The sequence below is a fragment of the Mirounga angustirostris genome, unplaced genomic scaffold (assembly GCF_029215605.1).
Source record: "Mirounga angustirostris isolate CCGP_5_RB_7025 unplaced genomic scaffold, mMirAng1.0.hap1 SCAF_8, whole genome shotgun sequence".
NCBI lineage: Eukaryota > Metazoa > Chordata > Mammalia > Carnivora > Phocidae > Mirounga > Mirounga angustirostris.
This window is the reverse complement of record NW_026991716.1, coordinates 28,919,874-28,939,349: the sequence shown is the minus strand read 5'-3', so window position 1 is coordinate 28,939,349 and position 19,476 is coordinate 28,919,874. Positions and strand designations below refer to the sequence as shown.

Sequence of the window (19,476 nt, the reverse complement as noted above, 5' to 3'; positions counted from 1 at the left end):
GAAGAAGTGACGCTTTCATTTTCATTCACTCATTTACTGAGGCTTAGCAGTAATGTAAAAAGGGTCAGTCTTCTGAGAGCAGGGAACTCACAGTACATTGAAATTGAAATACAGGTTGTGATGGAACAATTCACAGGGTGTTGTTGCTAAGAGATAAATAAGGAGACTGCCTACAGCATCAAAATGTCTGCAGGGGTAGGCAGAGAGGGTCAGGAATGGCTTCCCAGAAACAGCAACATTTCAACTGAGTCTTGGGGATAAAGAAGAATTAGCCAGGAAGGTAGTGGGGAGGAGGAAAAAAGGTCCAGGAAGAAGGACTTGTGTGGCGCGAAGCCATATTTGGAGGCTGGGGAGAACCTCTACCAGGTTGGCATGCTGTGCGCTTGTGGAGTGACAGAGACAAGCCTGGAGGGTAGGCAGAGTGCTGCCAGCACCTTGTACCCAAAGCCAAGACCCATGGGTCCAGAGCTGAAAGTTATGGAAAGAAATCCTGCAACTCTGGAATACAGGTTGTGAGAAGGTTTGCATTTGGGGAGAACCTCTCTGGCTTCAGGGAAGAGGGCAGGGGCAAGAGGATGAGGTGGGGCTATGAGTCACCCAGGGAGGAAATGAGGAGAGTATATTCAGGTGGCAGCCCTGGGCGTGAAGAAGGGTATGGATTTCACAGTGACATTAAAATAGAAAGACAGGACTTGGTTCATTGTGTGGGAGTGAGCAGAAGGAGGTCTGCATGACTCCCAGTTTCTGGCTTAGGCAACTGGTTGATCAAGAGAGAATGCAGAGGAGGATTGAGTGAGTGACAATGAGTTGGGTTTTAGATATGCTGGGTGCAGAATGCCTACAGCCAGCCAGGCAGGGATGTCCCAGGGATAGATGGGAAATCCCATTACTCGAGATCTGAGCTGGAGAGAGCTCTAGGTGTTGTTTGCAGAGGTGAGGGCTGAGGACTGGCTGTGGATGACAGATTCCCAGAAGAGAGGGAAGTCAGATAAAGGGACGAACCTAGAATGGTGGGGAATACCATGGGGATAGGGAGCAAGGAAGAGGAGTCCAAAAGGAAGACACCAGCATAAAGAAAGGAAGTAATCAAAGACCAAGCTAAAAACTCTACTGGGTGTGGCCTTTAGGACCTCACTGGCAACCTCATGGAGAGATGATGAGCAGGAGGAGTGGAGTGAAGGAAAAGACAAGGTGTAGGCCCCTGATTCAAAGAGCTGGACTGTGGAGGGAACCAAGAGACAGGACAACTATCTAGGACTTGTTGATGTCTTAAGATAGGGAGGCAGGGCTTGATCAGGTTTAGAGAGGGCACCAGTGGTGAAGAAGACATGAAAGTTACAGGAGGGAGGGTAACTGAAGGAGCACGGTCAGTCGCAGAGAACCCGGGGCTCCTGACTCTCACACTAGTGCTCATTTCTATCCCGTGGTGCATTCCTTTGCCAGGTGAGGGGCCAAGAAGGGGTGGGGAGTTGTGGAGAGCTGGGAACCTCCAGCTTGTGAGGTTTGGGATAAGGGCTTCCCTTCAAACTACAACCGCATAGATGGTGGAGGCATCAGCCGGGACCACTGGGGACAACCGGAGGGGCCTTCTGAAGGCCAGATGATCCAGGTCTGCGTAGAGAAGGCTCTGAAAGGTGGGGAGGAAGGCAGGAGGGTCTCAGAAGTCAGACTTGCTGGGGAATTCAGGCCTCTGTCTTTCTTGGTCCACTTTTCTTGGGGATTCTGTCCAACCCCCTTCCAATCCCCAGGCTTACCGCCTCCTGGTCCAGTTCCCCTGCATTCTTAGGCTCCTCCTCCTTTACTGGCCTCTGGGGGTTGACTTTCACGAGTGGATCTATATGGGGGGAACAGAGCTGAAGGATTGAGAGAAAGTGACCAACACTCTGCTCCCAGCAAGGAAGGGCTCAGACTCAGGAATTGAGAGGTGGGAAGTGTGGGAGCAGTAGAAGGAAAACGGGGTGGAGTTAGTCTCACCAAATCTGGGGAGTGGTCGAGGCGGGTGCGGGGGTGATCGTCTGTAACGGATGTATAAGTCTGAGAGCCACCAATTTTGTCTCTCGTCTTCCTCCGGACCAACAGCAACCCAGCAACTCGAAGGCTCAGACCCGCAAAACAATTTAGGCTCCACCCCCACAGATAGTTCCGCCCACACTCTGATCCTGCTCGGGCTCTAGCTTCGCCTCCCTGGCCAGGGCTCTGCCTACCAACCTGCGGCCTCGGCCCAAGTGGTCACCTCCCCCCTTCCTCTCTAAACCACACGCCGGAGCTCTAGGTCTAGCTTCTGTCTGCCAAGTTCTGGTCCTGCCCCTCCCGCCTCTTGTCACGACCCGTTTAACCAGGCCCCGCCCATTGTGCTCACCTGTGCCACCACCAGACCACGCCCAACGCCCCGAGTCCCAGCACTAGCCCAGCGCCCAGCAGGGGGATGAGGAGCTGCGGATTCACCGACCCTGGGGGAACGGAGGACGGGGGGGGGGGGGGGGGGGGGTGGATACTGAGGTTAGGGGTGCGAGGACAGAGCACTAGCTCTCCCGCCCAGGAACCCCGCAGCTAAGGCCTCTCTCCCTCCCGAGGGTGTGTGTCCAAGTCCCGCGCACAAAAGCCTGGACCTACCGTGGGTAGGCCCCGGTGCCCTGCAATCAGCCCCGTCCCCTAGCACGTGAAGCACCGTACGGCTTTCTTCCTCGTGGCGGCCCCTGCAGAAAAAGGTGCCTGAGTCCCCCGCGCTCAAGAGGAGCTCCAGCCGCCGGATACTAGGGTCCAGGGCACGTAGGCGACCAGCAAAGGGCTGGACTGGAGACACAGTGGGGGTCCCGCTCGATGAGGCCCACAGGATGGGGCGGCGTCCCTTGGACAAGCCCTTGCAGGCCGGGAAGCTAGGCGCCCAGGCCCAGCGGATGGGATGCGAGACCCCTACACAGGAGAAATTCACCGAGTCTCCAGGGCGGCCGTCCAGTGAAGCTGGGGTTGGAGGGGACAGAGGTTAGGGCAAGTCCACAGGGCAAGACGAACCCCACTCCCGTCTCCTCTCCCTCACCTCTCCTCTGTGCCCCCGCCAACCTGGATCATCCCACAAACATTAACCCTCCTCTCCCCATCGCTCCCCCCTCCCTCAGTCTTTCCTCGAGCCCATCCCAACTTTCGGGGGGGGGGGGAGAGATGGCTTACCCCCGGGGTCCCCCTGGGCCCTAGACAGCAGCAACGGCAGCAGCTGCAGAACCAGAGCCATGGCTGGGATGTGGTGGGGGATAGGAGGCGAGTGTATCAGCGGAGGAAACCGGAGGGAAACGGGGGAGGGAATTGGGGGGGCCGCGGGTTGGGGGCTCCGATAAGGGCGGGGCGGGGCAACCAGCCACCGGGATCCCTCTGGGAGTCCTCGCTGGCTCGCTCACAGCCCTCAAACAATACTCAGTTGAAAGTGGTGCTCGGTCTGGTTACAGAAGCACTTTCGTACTTTAACTCCTGCCGGGTAGCAGTGCCCCCCCGCGCCCCCCCCCCCCCCGACCATCCTGGTTGAGTTCAAATCCTGCCTTGACCCTCTACTAGCTGAGTGATGTGGGCCAGTCGTTTAACTTCTCTGGGCCTGTTCGTTCATCTGTAAAACAGGGACAAAAGCACCTACCTTCTAGAGTATTGAGAAATAAAAAAGTTATACACCTAAAACGCCTAGAACAATGGCTGACACATAGGAGCACTTGGTGCTCACCATTATTAGTATTATTGCAACTTCTATTCTTATTCTAGCTTCTACTCCACCTCTCTGTGCCCAGGCTGTCCCTCCTGGCCAATGGCGCACCACTCAAACTGGCAGGTTTTGATTTGGGAGACACTTTGGAGCAGGCCACATGCCCCATACCCTGGACTTCATTGGCCCCCGCTGAACCAGAGCAAGCCAGGCTAGGCCAAGCCCTAGTTTAGCCAGGGCAGGTTCCGAGAACCATCTAAGGGCCTGAGACATCACCTCAGCAGGCAGCCCCAGCCTATGCCTCTGCTGTTGTGACATCACAGAAGCCCTTGGTGACATCACAAACCCTTCATCCTTCATCCTGTGGCTGAGCGCGGGTTGGGAAGACCACGTCAAGGCTGAATCCAGATGAAGCTGGCCCCTTCCGTCCTCAGTTTCTGCTCACATTCCCCTACCAGTGCCCCCCAGGGACTCAAATTGGGCAATGAGTGTAGGCCACACCCCCTTGTCCATTTCCCAGGAACCACAGCCCCTGTAACATCACAGGGGCCTTGGCGATGTCTTTTCAGAGGACTGGGCAGCAGGGCTGTCAGCTGGGAACAAGGAGGGGTGTCTTGGCCTGAAACCAAGAACCAAAATGGAGTTGGCCACAAGTGTACCTACCTTCCACTACCTCTCTCTCCCATCCCTACTCCCTGACCCAGCTCTGCTTAGTCCCTCCCCACCCCTGGTCATCTGGGTGTAAATGGGGAGGGAGGGGCCACCAGAGGCAGGGAAGGGAGGGACCGTTGGGATTATAAATTCCAAAAAGGCCACTCGACTCCCAGAGCTGGATCCCTGAAAATCTACTCTATCAGCTGCTGCACTTGCTACCATCCTCTGGACCCTCATCATGAAAGGCCTTCTGCTGGTCACCCTGTCGGCTCTGCTCTGCTGGGTCTCAGGTGAGCACAGGGGGCGCCCCGGGGCTTCTACACCTTATCCCACCCACTGCTCTCCATTGCCCACTGCTTGGGATCCCAAGCACCCCTAGCTCCAGCTGGCGCAGCTCTCCTGTGCCTCCAGAACCCGGCCTCCCTGTGACAGGGTCCTTGCTCCATTCCTCAAGGACCCATGTCTCCTTCACACTTCTCCCCACCTCCAAGACCCACTCTTCTAACCTGCCAGGGCTCCAGGTCCCCTGTCCCCCATTCCATGACCAAACCCAGCTTACTGGTTTCTCCTCTCACCACCTGCACTCAGTGGAGTCCTCCCAGAAACCTGGGCATCCAGCCCAGGGCTTCTTGTGCACCCCACCCTCCCCACCTACTCCTTCAGATTCTGTTCTCAGTCATTCAAGCAGTGGCCTTTACTAGTTCACCCCTGCTGTTCTCCAGGGAGGATACCCGCAGGGACCAAGCTTTCTTGAGGGTCCCAGCAATCTCCTAGAACTTCCTGGGGAGCCAGGGAGATATCCCAGCCTTCTATGGAGGGAATGCAGGGCAGCTCGCCCTCAGGGTGAAACAAATCACAGAGGTGCAGTCACCGGGCTCCTCTACCCTTGGACTGAACCCCTCCTTCACCAAACTCTGCTCCTGCAAGCCTAGAATTAGCTGAGGTGGGAGCTTGGAGGGTGCCACTCTCTGCACCCACCCTCTCCGTTCTGGTAAGGTGCTCAGACAGCACCTGACGATCTTCTTCTCAGATATTATTCTCTCCTGTCCAAGAGCTGCCTGCGTGAGAGGATCCCACTCAGGTCTGGTTCCTCTTCCCACACTCATGGCGGTCCCAGGTGGTGAGAGTAAATTGCTGAAGCTGGCCACAGGTGGCTTTGTTGTCAGCCTCCAGTCCCAAGCCATTGACGCAAGCGCTTCAACGATGATTTTTATTTTATTTATAAATAAATAAAGATTTTTAAGATGTTATTTATTTATTTGAGAGAGAGCAAACCAAGCACAAGCAGGGGGAGGTGTAGAGGGGAAGGGAGAAGCGGGCTCCCAGGGAGCCCCCCACCGTGGGGCTCGATCCCGGGACCCTGAGATCATGACCTGAGCCGAAGGCAGACGCTTAACTGACTGAGCCACCCAGGCGCCCCAACAACCATGATTTTTATTTGTAGTGTTTCTTCCAATTTCAAGTCTCCATCTGTGAAGGCTCCTGAATTCCTTCATATTTTCCCCCACCTCCTCCATTCCTTGCCTACGGTATTCTCACATTCCCTCTATCCCTAGTCCCATGTTTTTGTTGGTAGCTCTGCCCCTCTTGACTCATCCCTGAATGGGGTGGGGTGCAGGATGATATTTAGGGTGAGGCATTCACAGAGCAACAACTCCACCCCCACCCACTTCCCCTCTTCTGCTTCACTCACCTGCTCTGTCACCACCAAACCAAACAGGTCAGAACACCTACTTGATGGGCTCTTCTCCACCCTACCCCACAGCTCGGCTGGTCCCCAGGTGAGTCAGACACCCCATCACCTCAGCCTGACTTGTGTCTTCCCAGCTGACATTCGCTGTCACTCCTGCTACAAAGTCCCTGTGCTGGGCTGTGTGGACCGGCAGTCCTGCCGCCTGGAACCAGGACAACAGTGCCTGACAACAAATGTGTACCTCGGTAATATCCCCCTCTTTAGTGAGGAGAGGGGGCCAGTGGGAGACTCTATGGCGGGGGCCGAGGCCCAACTGTGGCTCAGACTGAGATGGGACAGACAGCCCCAGCAATGACGCTATTTGGCCAAGGAGTCTTATGTGCCAGGCACCATTCTATGACTTTACATGGACTGTAGACAGTAACAAGTCCAAGGCCTCCCAGCCACAAGTCCCAGGACCAAGGCTGGGGTGAGGGGGCGGGGGACAGAAGTGCAGGAGGACAGTCAGACTTACTGAGAAGAGATAAGGGGGGGGGGCCAGGGCAGAGTCGGGAAGGAAGCCTGGGCGAGTGCGTGGGGAGGGGAGGTGGACACAGGCACGAAGGTACCCGTCCGAGCTGACCCCACGGCCCACTCCTACCCTCAGGTAAGATGTGGGTTTTCTCCAACCTTCGATGTGGCACACCGGGAGAGCCTTGTCAGGAGGCCTTCAACCAAACCAACCACAAGCTGGGCCTGACCTATAACACCACCTGCTGCAGCAAGGACAGCTGCAATAGCCCAGCCCCTCGGCCCACCCCAGCGCTGACCCCTGTGCTCCTCGCCTCTGTGGCTGGCCTTGGCCTCTGGCTGCTGCACTGAGACTCACTCCGTCGCTGCCCCTCCTCCCACCTGCCTTAGGCTGCGTTTGGCCCTGTGTCTCCTTGTCCCTCGGCTCCTTACACTGGTCTCTCCTTAACTCCCTTCACTCAGAAAAGCTTTTCTCCAGGCTCTTCACATTTTTTTAATTAGACAGTGGTCTCCCCACCCATCCTTCCACCTTACATCCTCCACTCGGCTTTTCCCGAGTCCCTTCCCATACCCCTCTAGACCATCCCAGACCCTCCACTGGTCCCCAGAAGAGCCCTGCGCTTCGCATCCTGCACTCTACCGTGCCCGACTCGGGAGGGATGGGGATCTGGGCCTGAGATGGGGCTTCTGTCCTGTCCCCTGTGAAGGCTCCCAGGAAGGACCTGATGACCTCACTGTATGGGGCTGATTCCCCAAACCCTGGCCCCCATACATACCTCATCCCCATGCTCACATCTTTGCATTTTGAGTAATAAATGTCTGTGTCTGATAAACTGTGTGTTTACTGTCAAAATACCTGTTGTCAGAGGCCCCCTCTCGGGAAATAACACTCTCAGCTCCTGCCCTTCCCCAAGAATCCTCCAGGGAGTTTCCCTGAGAGGCTGGGCTGGGGCAAATGGAGAAACGGGTTTTTCAGGCCTCCATCCTTCCTTTCTGTGTCTGGGGTTGGCACACAGGTCCCAGTGTTTGGAGCAACAACCCTTATCCCAAATTTAGGCCACACCTCTGATGTACTGCCAAGAAGGAGGTGCAGCCTGGCTTGAAGACTCCCCCAAAAGGGTAGGAGAGCTGCATGGGCATGGGACCCAGGACCCTCTCAGCAGGCCCCAGTCCCTCAGGTTAGGGTCAAGGGCCTCACTTAGCCGGGTTACTAAGCAAGGCACCAAGCAACCCTCCCATCATGGGGCTTCCATTTCCTTTCTCAATCCTATAGAGTCACATTGGGAACCAAGCTGCAAATGGGAGAAAGGGGAACAAACCCAACCGGGTCTTTGATTCCTGTGACCCCCCCACTCAGCCCAGAGCCCACTCCCCTCAGTGGCTTCACGGCTAAGGAGGATTCTCCCTAGCAATAGGATCCAGGAGTCACTTAGGGCACATTCTCCATTTTCCTTTGGGGCTTCATTGGTTAAGGAGTAACTAAGTCTGCTGACGCTTGGTAACTAGAACACGGATGCCCCCATAACACTCGTGCAATTCTCCCATCAACGAAGGATAGATGGCATTTTCCAGTCAGCTCTAGAGTGGTGGAGAGATTTTAATGGCTCACAGAGGGCTGTTTGTCTTCTCACCTCAGATCTCCTTTGTTCCCTTGCTCCCTTGCTCCCCTTCCTTTCCCCCGAGCCCACTAGCCTCTCCACAGCGCTGGCAAGAGCCAGGCCAGGGCGGTGGCTGCTGCAGCCAAGATGCATGGCGGGGCCACGGTGCTTGCCACGGCGCTGTTACACAGGTCTCCGACGCAGCAGTCCCTGTGGGTTGTGTAAGTCACATCTCCCACCAACTCTGTTTCCACTTGATTGCAATGATGGGCCGCCACGCAGGCTGGATAGTGATGAATCAAGGTCACCGAGGCTGAGAGAGAGAACAAGACTGGGGTGTTGGACTCTTGGCTTGAGGACTTGCCTTCTAGGGCAGAGCGGAGGTGACTTCAAGGAGCCCAAAGGGATTCTCTGCCCCCTCCAAAAAACACCTCCACGAAACCAAGTGACCAAAATTAACATTGACATTGTGAGCCCTCTGATTCAACGGCACTGAAAAGGACCGACCTCCCTTCACTGTGCTGTTCTGGCCAAAAATCCATGACTACAGTCTAATTATGAGAAAATAGTAGATAAATGTAAATAGAGGGGTGTCTCTAAAATAAGTTATGGGGACTCTTGAAAAGTGTCAAGATCGTGGAAGACAAAGACGCAGAACTGTTGCTGACTGGAGACGAAGAAGACGCGAGCGCTAAATGCAATGCCGGGTCCTCATTTGGGTCCTGGACTGAAGCCAACATCCCTCTTGTCAGTTCAGGTGGAAAATGAACACTACAAGTCCTGTCACCCGCAGGCACAGCCGGACCGACTGAGGAACACACAAGCTTAGGCTCCAGGGATAGGAATGGAACCTGCGGGACAAGTAGTTAATCAGCACTATCCTAAAGACACAATCATTGGATGTGCCTAATGAAATGTCTAACATAAAGAATAAAGATATTTTTTAGATTCTAAGTCTCTTGAGATGGAAAAGACCTCTGGGGGACCAGATGAAGTGGCACCAGAGAGCCTGTGTGGGCATGACCTTGCGTGGGCCTCCAATCAACAGTGTCCACCGTCTCAGAAGACCCCTAGCCCAATTTTGCCCTCAAAAACTCTCACTTGCAAGCTGTCAGGGGGCGGGGGCGGGGGCGGGGGTGGGGGCGGAGTGGGGAAAAAAAAGATTTTATTTGTTTATTTGACAGAGAGAGAGCGAGACAGTGAGAGAAGGAACACAAGCAGGGGGAGTGGGAGAGGGAGAAGCAGGCTCCCCGCTGAGCAGGGAGTCCGATGTGGGGCTCGATCCCAGGACCCTGGGATCATGACCTGAGCCCAAGGCAGACGCTTAACCGACTGAGCCACCCAGGCGCCCCTGTACTATGGTTATATTAGATGTTAACATTAGAGGAAGGGAGGTGAAGGATATACAGGAATTCTACTATTTTTGCACCTTTTCTGTCAATCAAAAATTATTTCAAAATCACACACACACAAACACACGCCCTGGTCCTTAGCTAATGTCTACAAGCTTGGTTTAATATTTTGGTCCCTACCTTCAAGGGACAGAACTTTTTCAACCACTTACGAGTGAATGGGCCTCTGAGACTCTGGAGAGTGAAGAGGAGAAGGTGGGAGTCCATGGACAGTGGGCTGCTGGGGGGTCAGTGCCAGAGTCAGAAGGGGCTACAGACCGCTCTACTCTGCCATGGCATCATCTGCCCAGAGCCAGACTGAGCCTGGAGGCAGGGGAGGGCTGGGGGAAGAGGGAGAAACTGAGAACTCACGGTTTCCACACAGCTTGTTCTGCCCTCGCCCGGCTGGGGTTTGAGCTCCAAGAAGCCGCAGCACTCCTCCTCCCCGCAGGTGGCCACCGTTTCTTTGCAGGAGCTGCTGGGGCCTCCTTTGCACTCGAAGCAGAAGCATCGCATGTGGTTTCCTGGCAGGAGAAAAGAGGCACTTGACCTGGGCTGACCGGGAGCCAGTTGGCAGAGGGGGACAGGCCTTGACTGCCTCCTTACCCAAGGCAGACCCCAGCAGGGTGCCGAGCAGGACCCCAACAAGTAAGGAGTTCATTGAGTCTGCCTGAGTCAGTATCACCTCTCTCCCGCCCCCCCTCCTGGGCCCTGATCCGCCAGCCTTATATCCCCCTTGCCTTGGGCTTTATAGGGCAATAAAAAGGGAGGAAAGAATCTCCACCAGCAGGCACTGGGGCCCCAGTGGGGACAGGGACAGGGCCCCGCGGGAGAAAGAGCTCCTGGCATGCTCCAGAGTCCCTGGAGTCCTCCATCCTCAGCAGCGGTTCTCAAGCTCTGGACCCAGAACTCCTGGCCCTATAGACCCTTTCAGAGGGTCCTCAATGGTCTTCCTTTTCCAACTACATACCTACATGAGGTTGGCTTTTCTCAGCACACTTCAACCAAAACAACACATCCCAACAGTCTGAGTGCAGAAGCAGATGTGATAACCCGGCCATCTTCTATTCAGCCTGACTTTTATCTAATTCCCCAAAGTGTAGAGCGACACTCCTTTTCTGTGTTGTTGGGAAAGAAGTTACTTTTCACAAAACTGTATTTTGTTAACAGGTGATAGGTTTATTATTTTTATTTTTGAATAAACTTATTTAAAATGCTCTGTTTTCATTTTGAATATAGTAAATACTATAGTAAATACCAATATAAACTCACACAAAGAAAAGCTCTTTTGGGTCTTCAGTAATTTTTAAGAGTATATAGAGGTCCTGAGATTTAAAAAAAAAAAAAAAAAAAGGCTATCTGTCTCCTCTGCCCTCCTCCCTCCTCTATCTTACTCCCGATACATCCCTGCTCTGATTCCTCAGATCAGACTCTCCTCCTCAATGTCTTAAACCTCAGTTTTCCAGAATCTACCACCATCTCCTAAATCTTTTCCCTGCATTCCTTCCTAGTCTTTCTGAACTGCCCCCCTAGTGGAAACACATCTGTCCCTCTGGCCCCACCCATGATTAATTCCTTCCTCCGCAGTAGTAATGCTGGGAGAGATAATTATGGGGTACAAATGTTGAGGCTTGGGGGGATCAAAGGGATGTGAAGCTGGGTGGGGTCCCACTTACGCAGCTGAGCTTTGTGTGGAGGGGCGGGTGGGAGAGGGTATTGTTGATTCCACATTCAAACACCACGTTGGAACAATTCTGGGCCAGGCCTTCTAGGAGGGTGACCTTGAGAGACTCAAATGCACGGAGAGGGGAAAGATGGAGCAAACAAAGCCAGGGAGCTGAGCTGACAGAGCCGAGAACAGCTTGAGACAAGGGGAGGTGGGGAGGAGTGAGGGGGAAGGTGACAGACAGAACTCTGAAGCGGCAGACGCAGCTGAGAGCAACACACAGAGAACAGAGAAGACCCTGAAGGCTCAAGCCAGACTCAAGTAGGGGGCGGGGAGGATGTGAGAGGTGTGGGGCGCAGGAGCCGCGGGCCCAGGGCCCTTACTGCGTCAGGCTGGTGAATCTGGTCCTGGTTCCACCTCCCAGATTCACTCCCTAGGTGTGTTTGTTTACTGGTCCCTCCCTGTCTCGCTCAGATGCTCCAGCTCTCAGGATCTTGGGGTGTAGATCACATTCTCCCAGACTCCTGAGCCCTGGGTCCAGCCATGGGCACCTCCAGCATCTTCCTGTGCATCCTGTTCATCTGTGGGGCACTGGGTAAGGGGGTGCCGGTGGGGAGAAACGGGGAAGACGCTGAGCAGAGTGTTGCATGGGCTTTAGAAAGAAGAGCTCCCGGGAATGGCCTCAGGCCAGGAGAAGGGGGAACCAGAAGTTTCTTTTCCAAGGCATTTGAGAATAACTCTCTCTTCCTTGCAGCATCTTGACATGCCTCTGTCCTCTGTCTCCCCTGTTCCTTATCTCCCTCTTGCTTCTTTGCAGAGACCCCGCGGTCAGTGCCAATTCTTATTTGCTCTCTGTCTGGGGCACCATCTGCTTAAATTCTTCACTGCCACCCCGCCTTCCCGGTCTGGCTTTGGGTGTCACTCTCTGCCTTCCTCTCTGACTCTCTTGGCTTCTGTCATGTCTGTGCCTTTCTCAGAACCTCTGGATCCCTCTTGCATCTGTGTCTTTTTCTTTTCCTGAGGTGTCTCCCCTCCATTCCCTGTGTCTCTTTTCTACTTCTGTCTGCCCTTCTCCTTCCCTTTCCCCACCTCCCTCTCCCCACCTCTCTGCATGAATCCCTGTCCGGGATCTGGGCTCCAGCCTCTCAGGGGCCTCTCTGCCTCTCCCGACGTCTGCTGAGCCCTCCCCGCCCCACCGCAGGTCTCACCACGCCCCCGCCCCCGCCCCCTGCCCGGGGTCGGCTCCGCTGTTAAACCTGCGGCTTCGCCAAACCCTGCTACCCTGTTGCCACCGAGTGTCAGGACGACGAAGCTTGTGACATCAGCACTGGCACCTCAGGTAGGACTCGGGCCCAGTGGCCCTTCTCCAGGCCAATCTCCATCCACCCGTGCTGCTTTTCCTGCTGCCCCACAGCCCTTGCCTCCTTCCTGCCCCGGCCTCAGCATTCTCTTTGTCCCACAGAGCAGAATGAGATCATCGAGCGGAAAGGCTGCCTCCCACGGGCCCAGTGCCCTCTGCAGGGCCGTGCCACCTACTGGTCGCGCTCCTACACTCTGCGGCACCACTGCTGTGAGCAGGACCTGTGCAACACAGCTACCACGCTGCGGCCGCTCCCCAGCCCCCTCCTCACTGCCCTGCTCCTCCTCCTCGGGGCCAGCTTCACCTGGGGAGGCCCCCTCCTCCGCTGGCTTCAAGCTGGTCTGCAGCCTTCCACCCAGGGCTCTGCCCCCATCATCACCGCCTTCCAGACACCCGCATCTGAGATATGCCCAAGAACCTGATTCTGTAGAGACCTCGGATTCCCGGCCTCACACCTTCCCAGACCCCTGGTTCCTTCGGGCACTGCTCTAGCCCCTATAGGCACCTGCCCAGAGCCCCACCTCATAAAGAACACCTGTTCTAGGTCTTTTTTCTTTTCTAGATGCCCACCGCTGATGTCCTATCTCAGCTCCCGGTTTGGGGCAAGGCAGGTGGTTTGATGGAGCTGGGGGTCCCAGGCAAGGGGATTGAAGGGGCACCAGGTAAGGTGAGGAGGACAGTCTTGCTAGGAAAGATTAATTTGGCAGGTCAGGAACTCAGGAAGGAGGTTCTTGGGGGAACTGTGAAGAGTAAATTGAATAAAAGTGCTATCTGGGAGTCTAGGACACTGCTGTGTGTGTGTGTGTGTGTGTACTCTCTCTCTCTCTCTCCTCCTGTCTCTCTCTCTCTCTCTAAAAGCAAACTAGAGCTGCTTGGTGGGTTGGGCTGGCTGCTGGAACCCGAACTGTAACTTTCACCTCATTCTCCATCTGTGTCATTTGAGTCCTCCTTCTTGCTGATAGCTTCTTAGCTTAAGCTACTGTAGCATAAGACTTTCGGTGACTCTTCTGAGAAGTCACTCTCCAAGCTTGAGCAGACACACAAAAGGGTGTCTGGTGGAGCTGCTTGTGAGGGTGTAGTGGGGAGTCCAGCTCCTTTCTGCCTGAGACCGGGGAAGGACCAGTTAAGAGCATCAGTAGCCTCCCCCGCTTGACCAGCCCAGGCTTCTCCATGGTTCACAGACAGCCCAGCACACACCCCACCAGGAATCCACCCACCCCGCCCCTGTGCACACTCCCTCTACCCAAGGAGATAGCATGTGACTCCTGGGGCTCCCGGGATGTCCGGATGTTGATAAGCTTCTCACAGCTCCGGATGCCGGATGCCGCATGAAGTGCTAGGATAAGGAGGGTGGCTCAGGGCAGGGGCTGAGCACAGCCACCCCATCCTGACTCAGTGCCCTCCCCGTCCACGTGAGGAAGTCTGAGGTCTGATTAAAGGTGCGTGTTCTCCCTCCACTCCTCTGTGCGAATGAGACTGAGCAGGGATGAGGGACGGGGTGGGGCGTGGCCTGGTTTAATTTAGAGGCAAGCTGAGTCTTCTTCCTATTCTCTGTCATTCAGTCCTCCCACTTGGTTGCTTCTGTTGTTTTCCCTCTCTGCCCATCTCTTTCCTCTAATGTGAGTCCTTTCCCTTCCCTCTTCTTTAGTCCCCTCCATTTGTCCTGTGGTTTCCCCAAGGCTGACTCTCCACAATTGCTCAAATCTCTGGATTCTTCTATCTCGTCTCTGCCCATGCCCACCCCTCCTCACCCCCGCCAGCCACCCTGGGCTCCCCTCAATCCCATGGTACTGGGGGCTCAGGGCCACCCCTTCACTGGTTGTTATGAAACAGGACACCACACCTTCTCACAGGTGACATCACAGAATAATGCTCTGCTTTCCTTCAGCGCCACCCCCCAACACACACACACACACAGAGCTTGACTGCTGGAGACCAACTGGACTGTAAAGTAGCACTCTCATCCCTTCCCCCCTTGCCACGGTTTTCAGGCGAAGCCTTCAGGTGCCAGATGGCCAGAGAGACAGCAGGTCACACTTCCAGCAGATGTCATGGAGATCATCTGATCTTGGGGGCAGGTGGGCTGTGGGTTTTGTGAAGCAGAAAGACAGATTAAGGATACTTCCATTCTCTACCTCCTCAGGAACGGGGACCCCCATACCCACCCCAACCCCAGTCTCCTCTGGGATTTAAGCCTGCACCCCCTAGTGTTCCTCACCTGAGACAGGCCAAATGGATGTTCTCATAGACCTGGATTTCAGGTTTGAACTGAGGAATTGAGGCATCTGGGAAGAAGGAGCCACATGGGGTGCAGCAGAGAAATCACCAGATAACTCAGAGCTATATTCCTTACTACCCTCCTCCCCTAGAGAAGATAGGGTATAGAGGCAAGACGTGAGCCCAACCCTCTGCCTCACACCACATGTTCTCTTCTTTCCCTCTGGGAGGGAGGGACTCACCTCTGCACTGAGCCCCCTGGACCCTCTGTCTGCAGAGCATGATGCTGAGGGCTAGGATGGTGAACCCCTGACCCACTGTGAGCAACAGCATCAGGATCCAGGACACATCCCAGCCCATGGAAGGGGCACAGAGGGCAGGGGAGACATCCATGGAGGCTACAGTAAGGGCAAGACAACAGGGGTAAGGAGGGAGGTGGTGAGGGGTTTGTTCCTGTGCCCCAAAGAGAGGCTTCCCCTCGTAGTCTAGTGGGCTCTTCCCACCAAAAGACTTCATAAGCTTTGCCCCCAATTTCCACCAACCCACTTTGCCCATTTTTAAGCCTCTCATGCTGACCCTGTCAGCCCCTGTTGGTATCGAATAGCGACACCCCCCACCCACAGATGGACAGCTAACTCCAGAGCAGACCGTTAGCCGTAACTGCAGTCTTTCCTCATATCCTTAATAGTAATCCAAACTTTCAGGAACAAGTAGTGCCTTCCAATTCATTCTTTCTTTCACTCATTCACTCCATAAGCATTCCCCGAGTGCCCACCAAATGCCAGGCACCATATTAGGTGCTGAGGATGTAGAGGGAAATAAGACCCAGTCACTGCCCATTAATTGGCCTTTGCTTACCAAAGTAATGGCCATTTGCTCCTCCCTCCTGCCTTGTAAATGAGTTATTCTACATTCAATAGCATTCTTTCTGTGTATAACGGACTTCTAATTATAAAACAATTATATATATTTTCCCCTTCTAGTTCCACTCTCAGTAGGCCATTAGAACATCAGCGCATATATCTTTTCTTCAAAAGACAATTCCCCCATCAAAAATTCTTCTTTTCTTCCTCTCTGCTATGAGATATTCCACAAAAGTCATAGATTACCCCATTTCTAAGTAATGGTGTATTCCACCAGAAGCCTTCCAGTGGTCAATAGGCCAGTGGTCTATCCCACCAGAGAGCTGGCTTAAACAACCTCCTTCTCTGTTAGGGAGTTAGTCAATAAGAAAAAAAGCCCTCTTCCTACAGGTGATGGTCTGCTCCACCAGAAATCATCCCCCACCAGAATCTGGCCAATTGCAAAGTCCCATCTTCCTCCCCTAACCAGCAGGTGCAGACTGTGCCAGAAGCAATATCCTCTCCCATATCCTCCCTCAGTTTACCTGCCAGGCTAAAGCTGACCCCTTTGTTGTGAGGCATGAGGCAGCGGATGATTCTTGGTCTATGTTCCCCGGACTCAGAGAGCCCCTCCTCAGGACACACCAAGAGCAGGGCAGCCCCATTGCCCCAAAATGACTGTACATGACCCCTCACAGGACCCTTTCCCTCTAGCCAGGTCACAGAGTCTAGGCGTCTGGCAGGGGCCACAGAGCATAAGAGGACAGAGCAGGGGGGTCCATCTGCAGCCCTCGCGGATAGCTGGGATCCTGTGGGGAGAGAGGGACCTCTTAGTTCTCTGCTGGACTTCCTGGCCCCCCAGTGGCCCCTGATCTATGTGCCTTCACTCACCTCGGAGCACGGAGACATCATATACCCTCCAGTTCTGGTACTGGTGTTGCTGACCCAGCACAGCACACCAGTATCGACCGGCGTCTCCCTCCTTGGACCCTTCCAGCCACAACGAGTAGTTCCCCAGCAGTTTCAGCCTGGATACCCTTGTGGGCCTCCCGGGGTCTGGGGCTGGCCTGGCTACTTGCACTTGGGCCACCAGGGCAGTGGAGGAGCCTGCTGCAGGGCTGCGGAACCAGGACAGGAGCTCGTCTCCACTCAGGGCGGGTGGTGAGGGGCACGGCAGCTCCATCGCCTCCCCCAAGGCTACATAGATGGTCTGGATGTTGTCTGTGGGGAGAAGGATGTATGAGACTAGAGACCTGCATCAGATCGACAGCTCCCACTTGACCTCCAACCCCCAGCTTCTGCCCTTCTGGGGTCTCCCCGCATGGGTCTGCCTATGAGTACGTTTCTCAAGTGACAGCTACAAAAAAGTGAGGAGGGGAGGAGAGGGTAGGGCCTCTCCTCCCCTCTCCTCCAGTGGGTGAGGGAATCTGAAGGCAAGAGAAAAAAGGCTAGAATAGTTGGCAAAGGTCCTTTCTCTTCCTCTCCTTTCCCCTTCTCTGGACGTATTTTCTCGTCTATCCTTATTTTCTAAGGGAAACTGTACATAACCCCCCCGCAAAAAAAGACTCTACAAAACAAAACAAAACCAAAGCCCCCAAAATTAAAAAATTAAACATTAGGGACTCCTGGGTGGCTCAGTTGGTTAAGCATCTGCCTTCGGCTCAGGTCATGATCCCAGGGTCCTGGGATCGAGCCCCACGTCGGGCTCCCTGCTCAGCGGGAAGCCTGCTTCTTCCTCTCCCACTCCCCCTGCTTGTGTGCTCTCACTCTCTTGCTCGATCTCTGATAAATAAATAAATAAATAAATAAATAAATAAAATCTTCAAAAAAATTAAACATTAAAAAAAGAAGAAACTGTACATAACCTGGACCCTCATTGTCTCTGGATCTTCCCCTGAGTTAGAGGCAGGGGGAAGTCAGTTGGAGTAAACTATCTTCCTGAGTCATATACCTTCCCCAGGCCTCTAAGGAGAAACAACAGTAGTTCCTTACAACCTTTCAAATAGCCAAAGAATCCCCCACCTCCTGTTCCTTACCTGCAGCAGCCTGGTGGGGTCCATGTAGAAACAGAAGGAGGAGGAGTAAGACGGTCATGGAGAGAGCCTGCCAAGTTCTCTTGCCCAGGACCTGGTGCCTCACAGAGGAAAGAAAACCCAGATATAGTCCCATGCTCCCTGGTCTGTAGTGACATGGGGCTCTGAGGGGATGGGAATGCTGGGGAGATAAAGCCTAGCTTCGTGTCTACTGGGGAAAAAGTGACTACCCCCTTTCAGTCCCGATGGGGAAAAGACCCCGTCCAGGGTGTTCTGAAGATGATCTCCTCACAGTTCTGACTCTACATCAGCTGAAGGATACAGATCAAAGACTTCATGCTAAAAAGCCTGCGCAGAAGGGGGCACAGCTGTCCACCTTCATTCATTCTGGAAGTACATTCTGTTCTCTCTTCTCCACCCTAAGAGAGATACCAACCATGAGTGAAGAAGCTGAGTCTTCATGTCGGTCTCCACAGAACCCAGCATAAGACTGCATACCTAGTCAATACTCCATGAATAATTTAGAATGACTTTCCCTATGGCTGCCTGGCACACCACAGACCTCTTCTGAGCCCCTGATGAGTGTATTAAGTTACTCCTGAAGGAAAAAGATAACAGGGGCCTAGAGAATTCACCAAATCCCTTTACCCCAGGCAGGATTCTCAAAGCAGATCTTCATATAGCTCTAATAGTTTTTAATGTGTTATTTATTTTTGAAGGTTATTTTAAAAAAAATTTTTTATGGTTGGTATGTTTTTAATTTTTTATTTATTTTTAAAAAGATTTTATTTATTGGAGATAGAGTGCATGAGCGCGAGAGAGCATGGGGGGCGGGGGGGCAGGGAGAGGGAGAGGGAGCGGCAGACTCCCCACTGAGCAGGGAGCTGGATGCAGGGCCCAATCCCAGGACCCTCGGGGATCATGCCCAGGATCATGACCTGAGCCGAAAGGCAGACACTTAAGGGACTGAGCCACCCAGGAGCCCCTTAATTTTTTATTTTAATTCCAGTTAACATAGTGTTTTATTAGTTTCAGGTGTACAATATAGCGCTTCAATGCTTCTTTTTTTTTTTTTAAAGATTTTATTTATTTATTTGAGAGAGAGAGAGAATGAGAGACAGAGAGCATGAGAGGGAGGAGGGTCAGAGGGAGAAGCAGACCCCCTGTTGAGCAGGGAGCCCGATGCGGGACTCGATCCCGGGACTCCAGGATCATGACCTGAGCTGAAGGCAGTCGCTTAACCAACTGAGCCACCCAGGCGCCCCGCTTCAACGCTTCTATACATCACCTGGGGCTCATGAAGACAAGTGCCCTCCTTAATCCCCAGCACCTATTTCACCCATGCCCTACCCCCCAACCATCAGTCTGTTCTCTATAATTAAGAGTCTGTTTCTTTTTTTTTAAGATTTTATTTATTTATTTGAGATAGAGAACAAGAGGAGGGGAGAGGCAGAGCAAGAGGGAGAAACAGGCTTTCCGCTGAGCAGGGAGCCCGACGTGGGGCTCGATCCCAGGACCCTGAGATCATGACATGAGCCGAAGGTAGAGGCTTAACCGACTGAGCCACCCAGGTGCCTCAAGAGTCTGGTTCTTGATTTCTCTCTTTTTTCCCTTTGCTTGTTTTGTTTCTTAAATTCCACATATGGGGGCGCCTGCTTCTCCTTCTCCCTCTGCCGCTCCCCCTGCATGTGCTCTCTCATGCTCGCTCTGTTAAATAAATAAAGAAAATCTTTTTAAAAAAATTCCACATATGACTGAAATCATACATATTTGTCTTTCTCTGGCTGACTTATTTTGCTTAGCATTATACTCTCTAGCTCCATCCAT

General features: G+C 53.7%; 3 protein-coding genes across 7 annotated transcripts; 1 reads left to right on the top strand and 2 right to left on the bottom strand.

Annotated features, from left to right (window-relative positions):
- Positions 1-19: 19 nt before the first annotated feature.
- Positions 20-3,302, bottom strand: MPIG6B (megakaryocyte and platelet inhibitory receptor G6b). 5 transcript variants are annotated; one of them, XR_006789244.3, is made up of 6 exons: positions 3,169-3,302; positions 2,614-2,961; positions 2,360-2,450; positions 1,975-2,098; positions 1,755-1,834; positions 20-1,627 (listed from the first exon to the last, which is right to left on the bottom strand). XR_006789244.3 is itself a non-coding variant. In XM_045866578.3 (6 exons), exons 1-6 carry the CDS (start codon positions 3,227-3,229, stop codon positions 1,523-1,525), a joined length of 828 nt encoding a protein of 275 aa, XP_045722534.1. In that variant the 5' UTR covers positions 3,230-3,302; the 3' UTR covers positions 20-1,522. The 5 variants fall into 5 exon arrangements, 4 of the variants coding, with proteins under 4 accessions (XP_045722534.1, XP_045722536.1, XP_045722535.1 ...); XM_045866578.3 differs by having other exon boundaries at positions 1,755-1,853; XM_045866580.3 differs by having other exon boundaries at positions 1,755-1,853; positions 1,975-2,015.
- Positions 3,303-4,529: 1,227 nt separating this feature from the next.
- Positions 4,530-7,367, top strand: LY6G6C (lymphocyte antigen 6 family member G6C). The gene is made up of 3 exons (XM_045865970.2): positions 4,530-4,629; positions 6,167-6,277; positions 6,679-7,367. Exons 1-3 carry the CDS (start codon positions 4,578-4,580, stop codon positions 6,891-6,893), a joined length of 378 nt encoding a protein of 125 aa, XP_045721926.1. The 5' UTR covers positions 4,530-4,577; the 3' UTR covers positions 6,894-7,367.
- An 862-nt stretch (positions 7,368-8,229) lies between these two features.
- Positions 8,230-17,747, bottom strand: LY6G6F (lymphocyte antigen 6 family member G6F). The gene is given in 7 exon segments (XM_064597388.1): positions 8,230-8,453; positions 9,904-9,930; positions 9,933-10,055; positions 15,017-15,172; positions 16,162-16,425; positions 16,508-16,837; positions 17,653-17,747. Coding segments are annotated over 7 exon segments (1,182 nt in total). The 5' UTR covers positions 17,711-17,747.
- Positions 17,748-19,476: the final 1,729 nt, after the last annotated feature.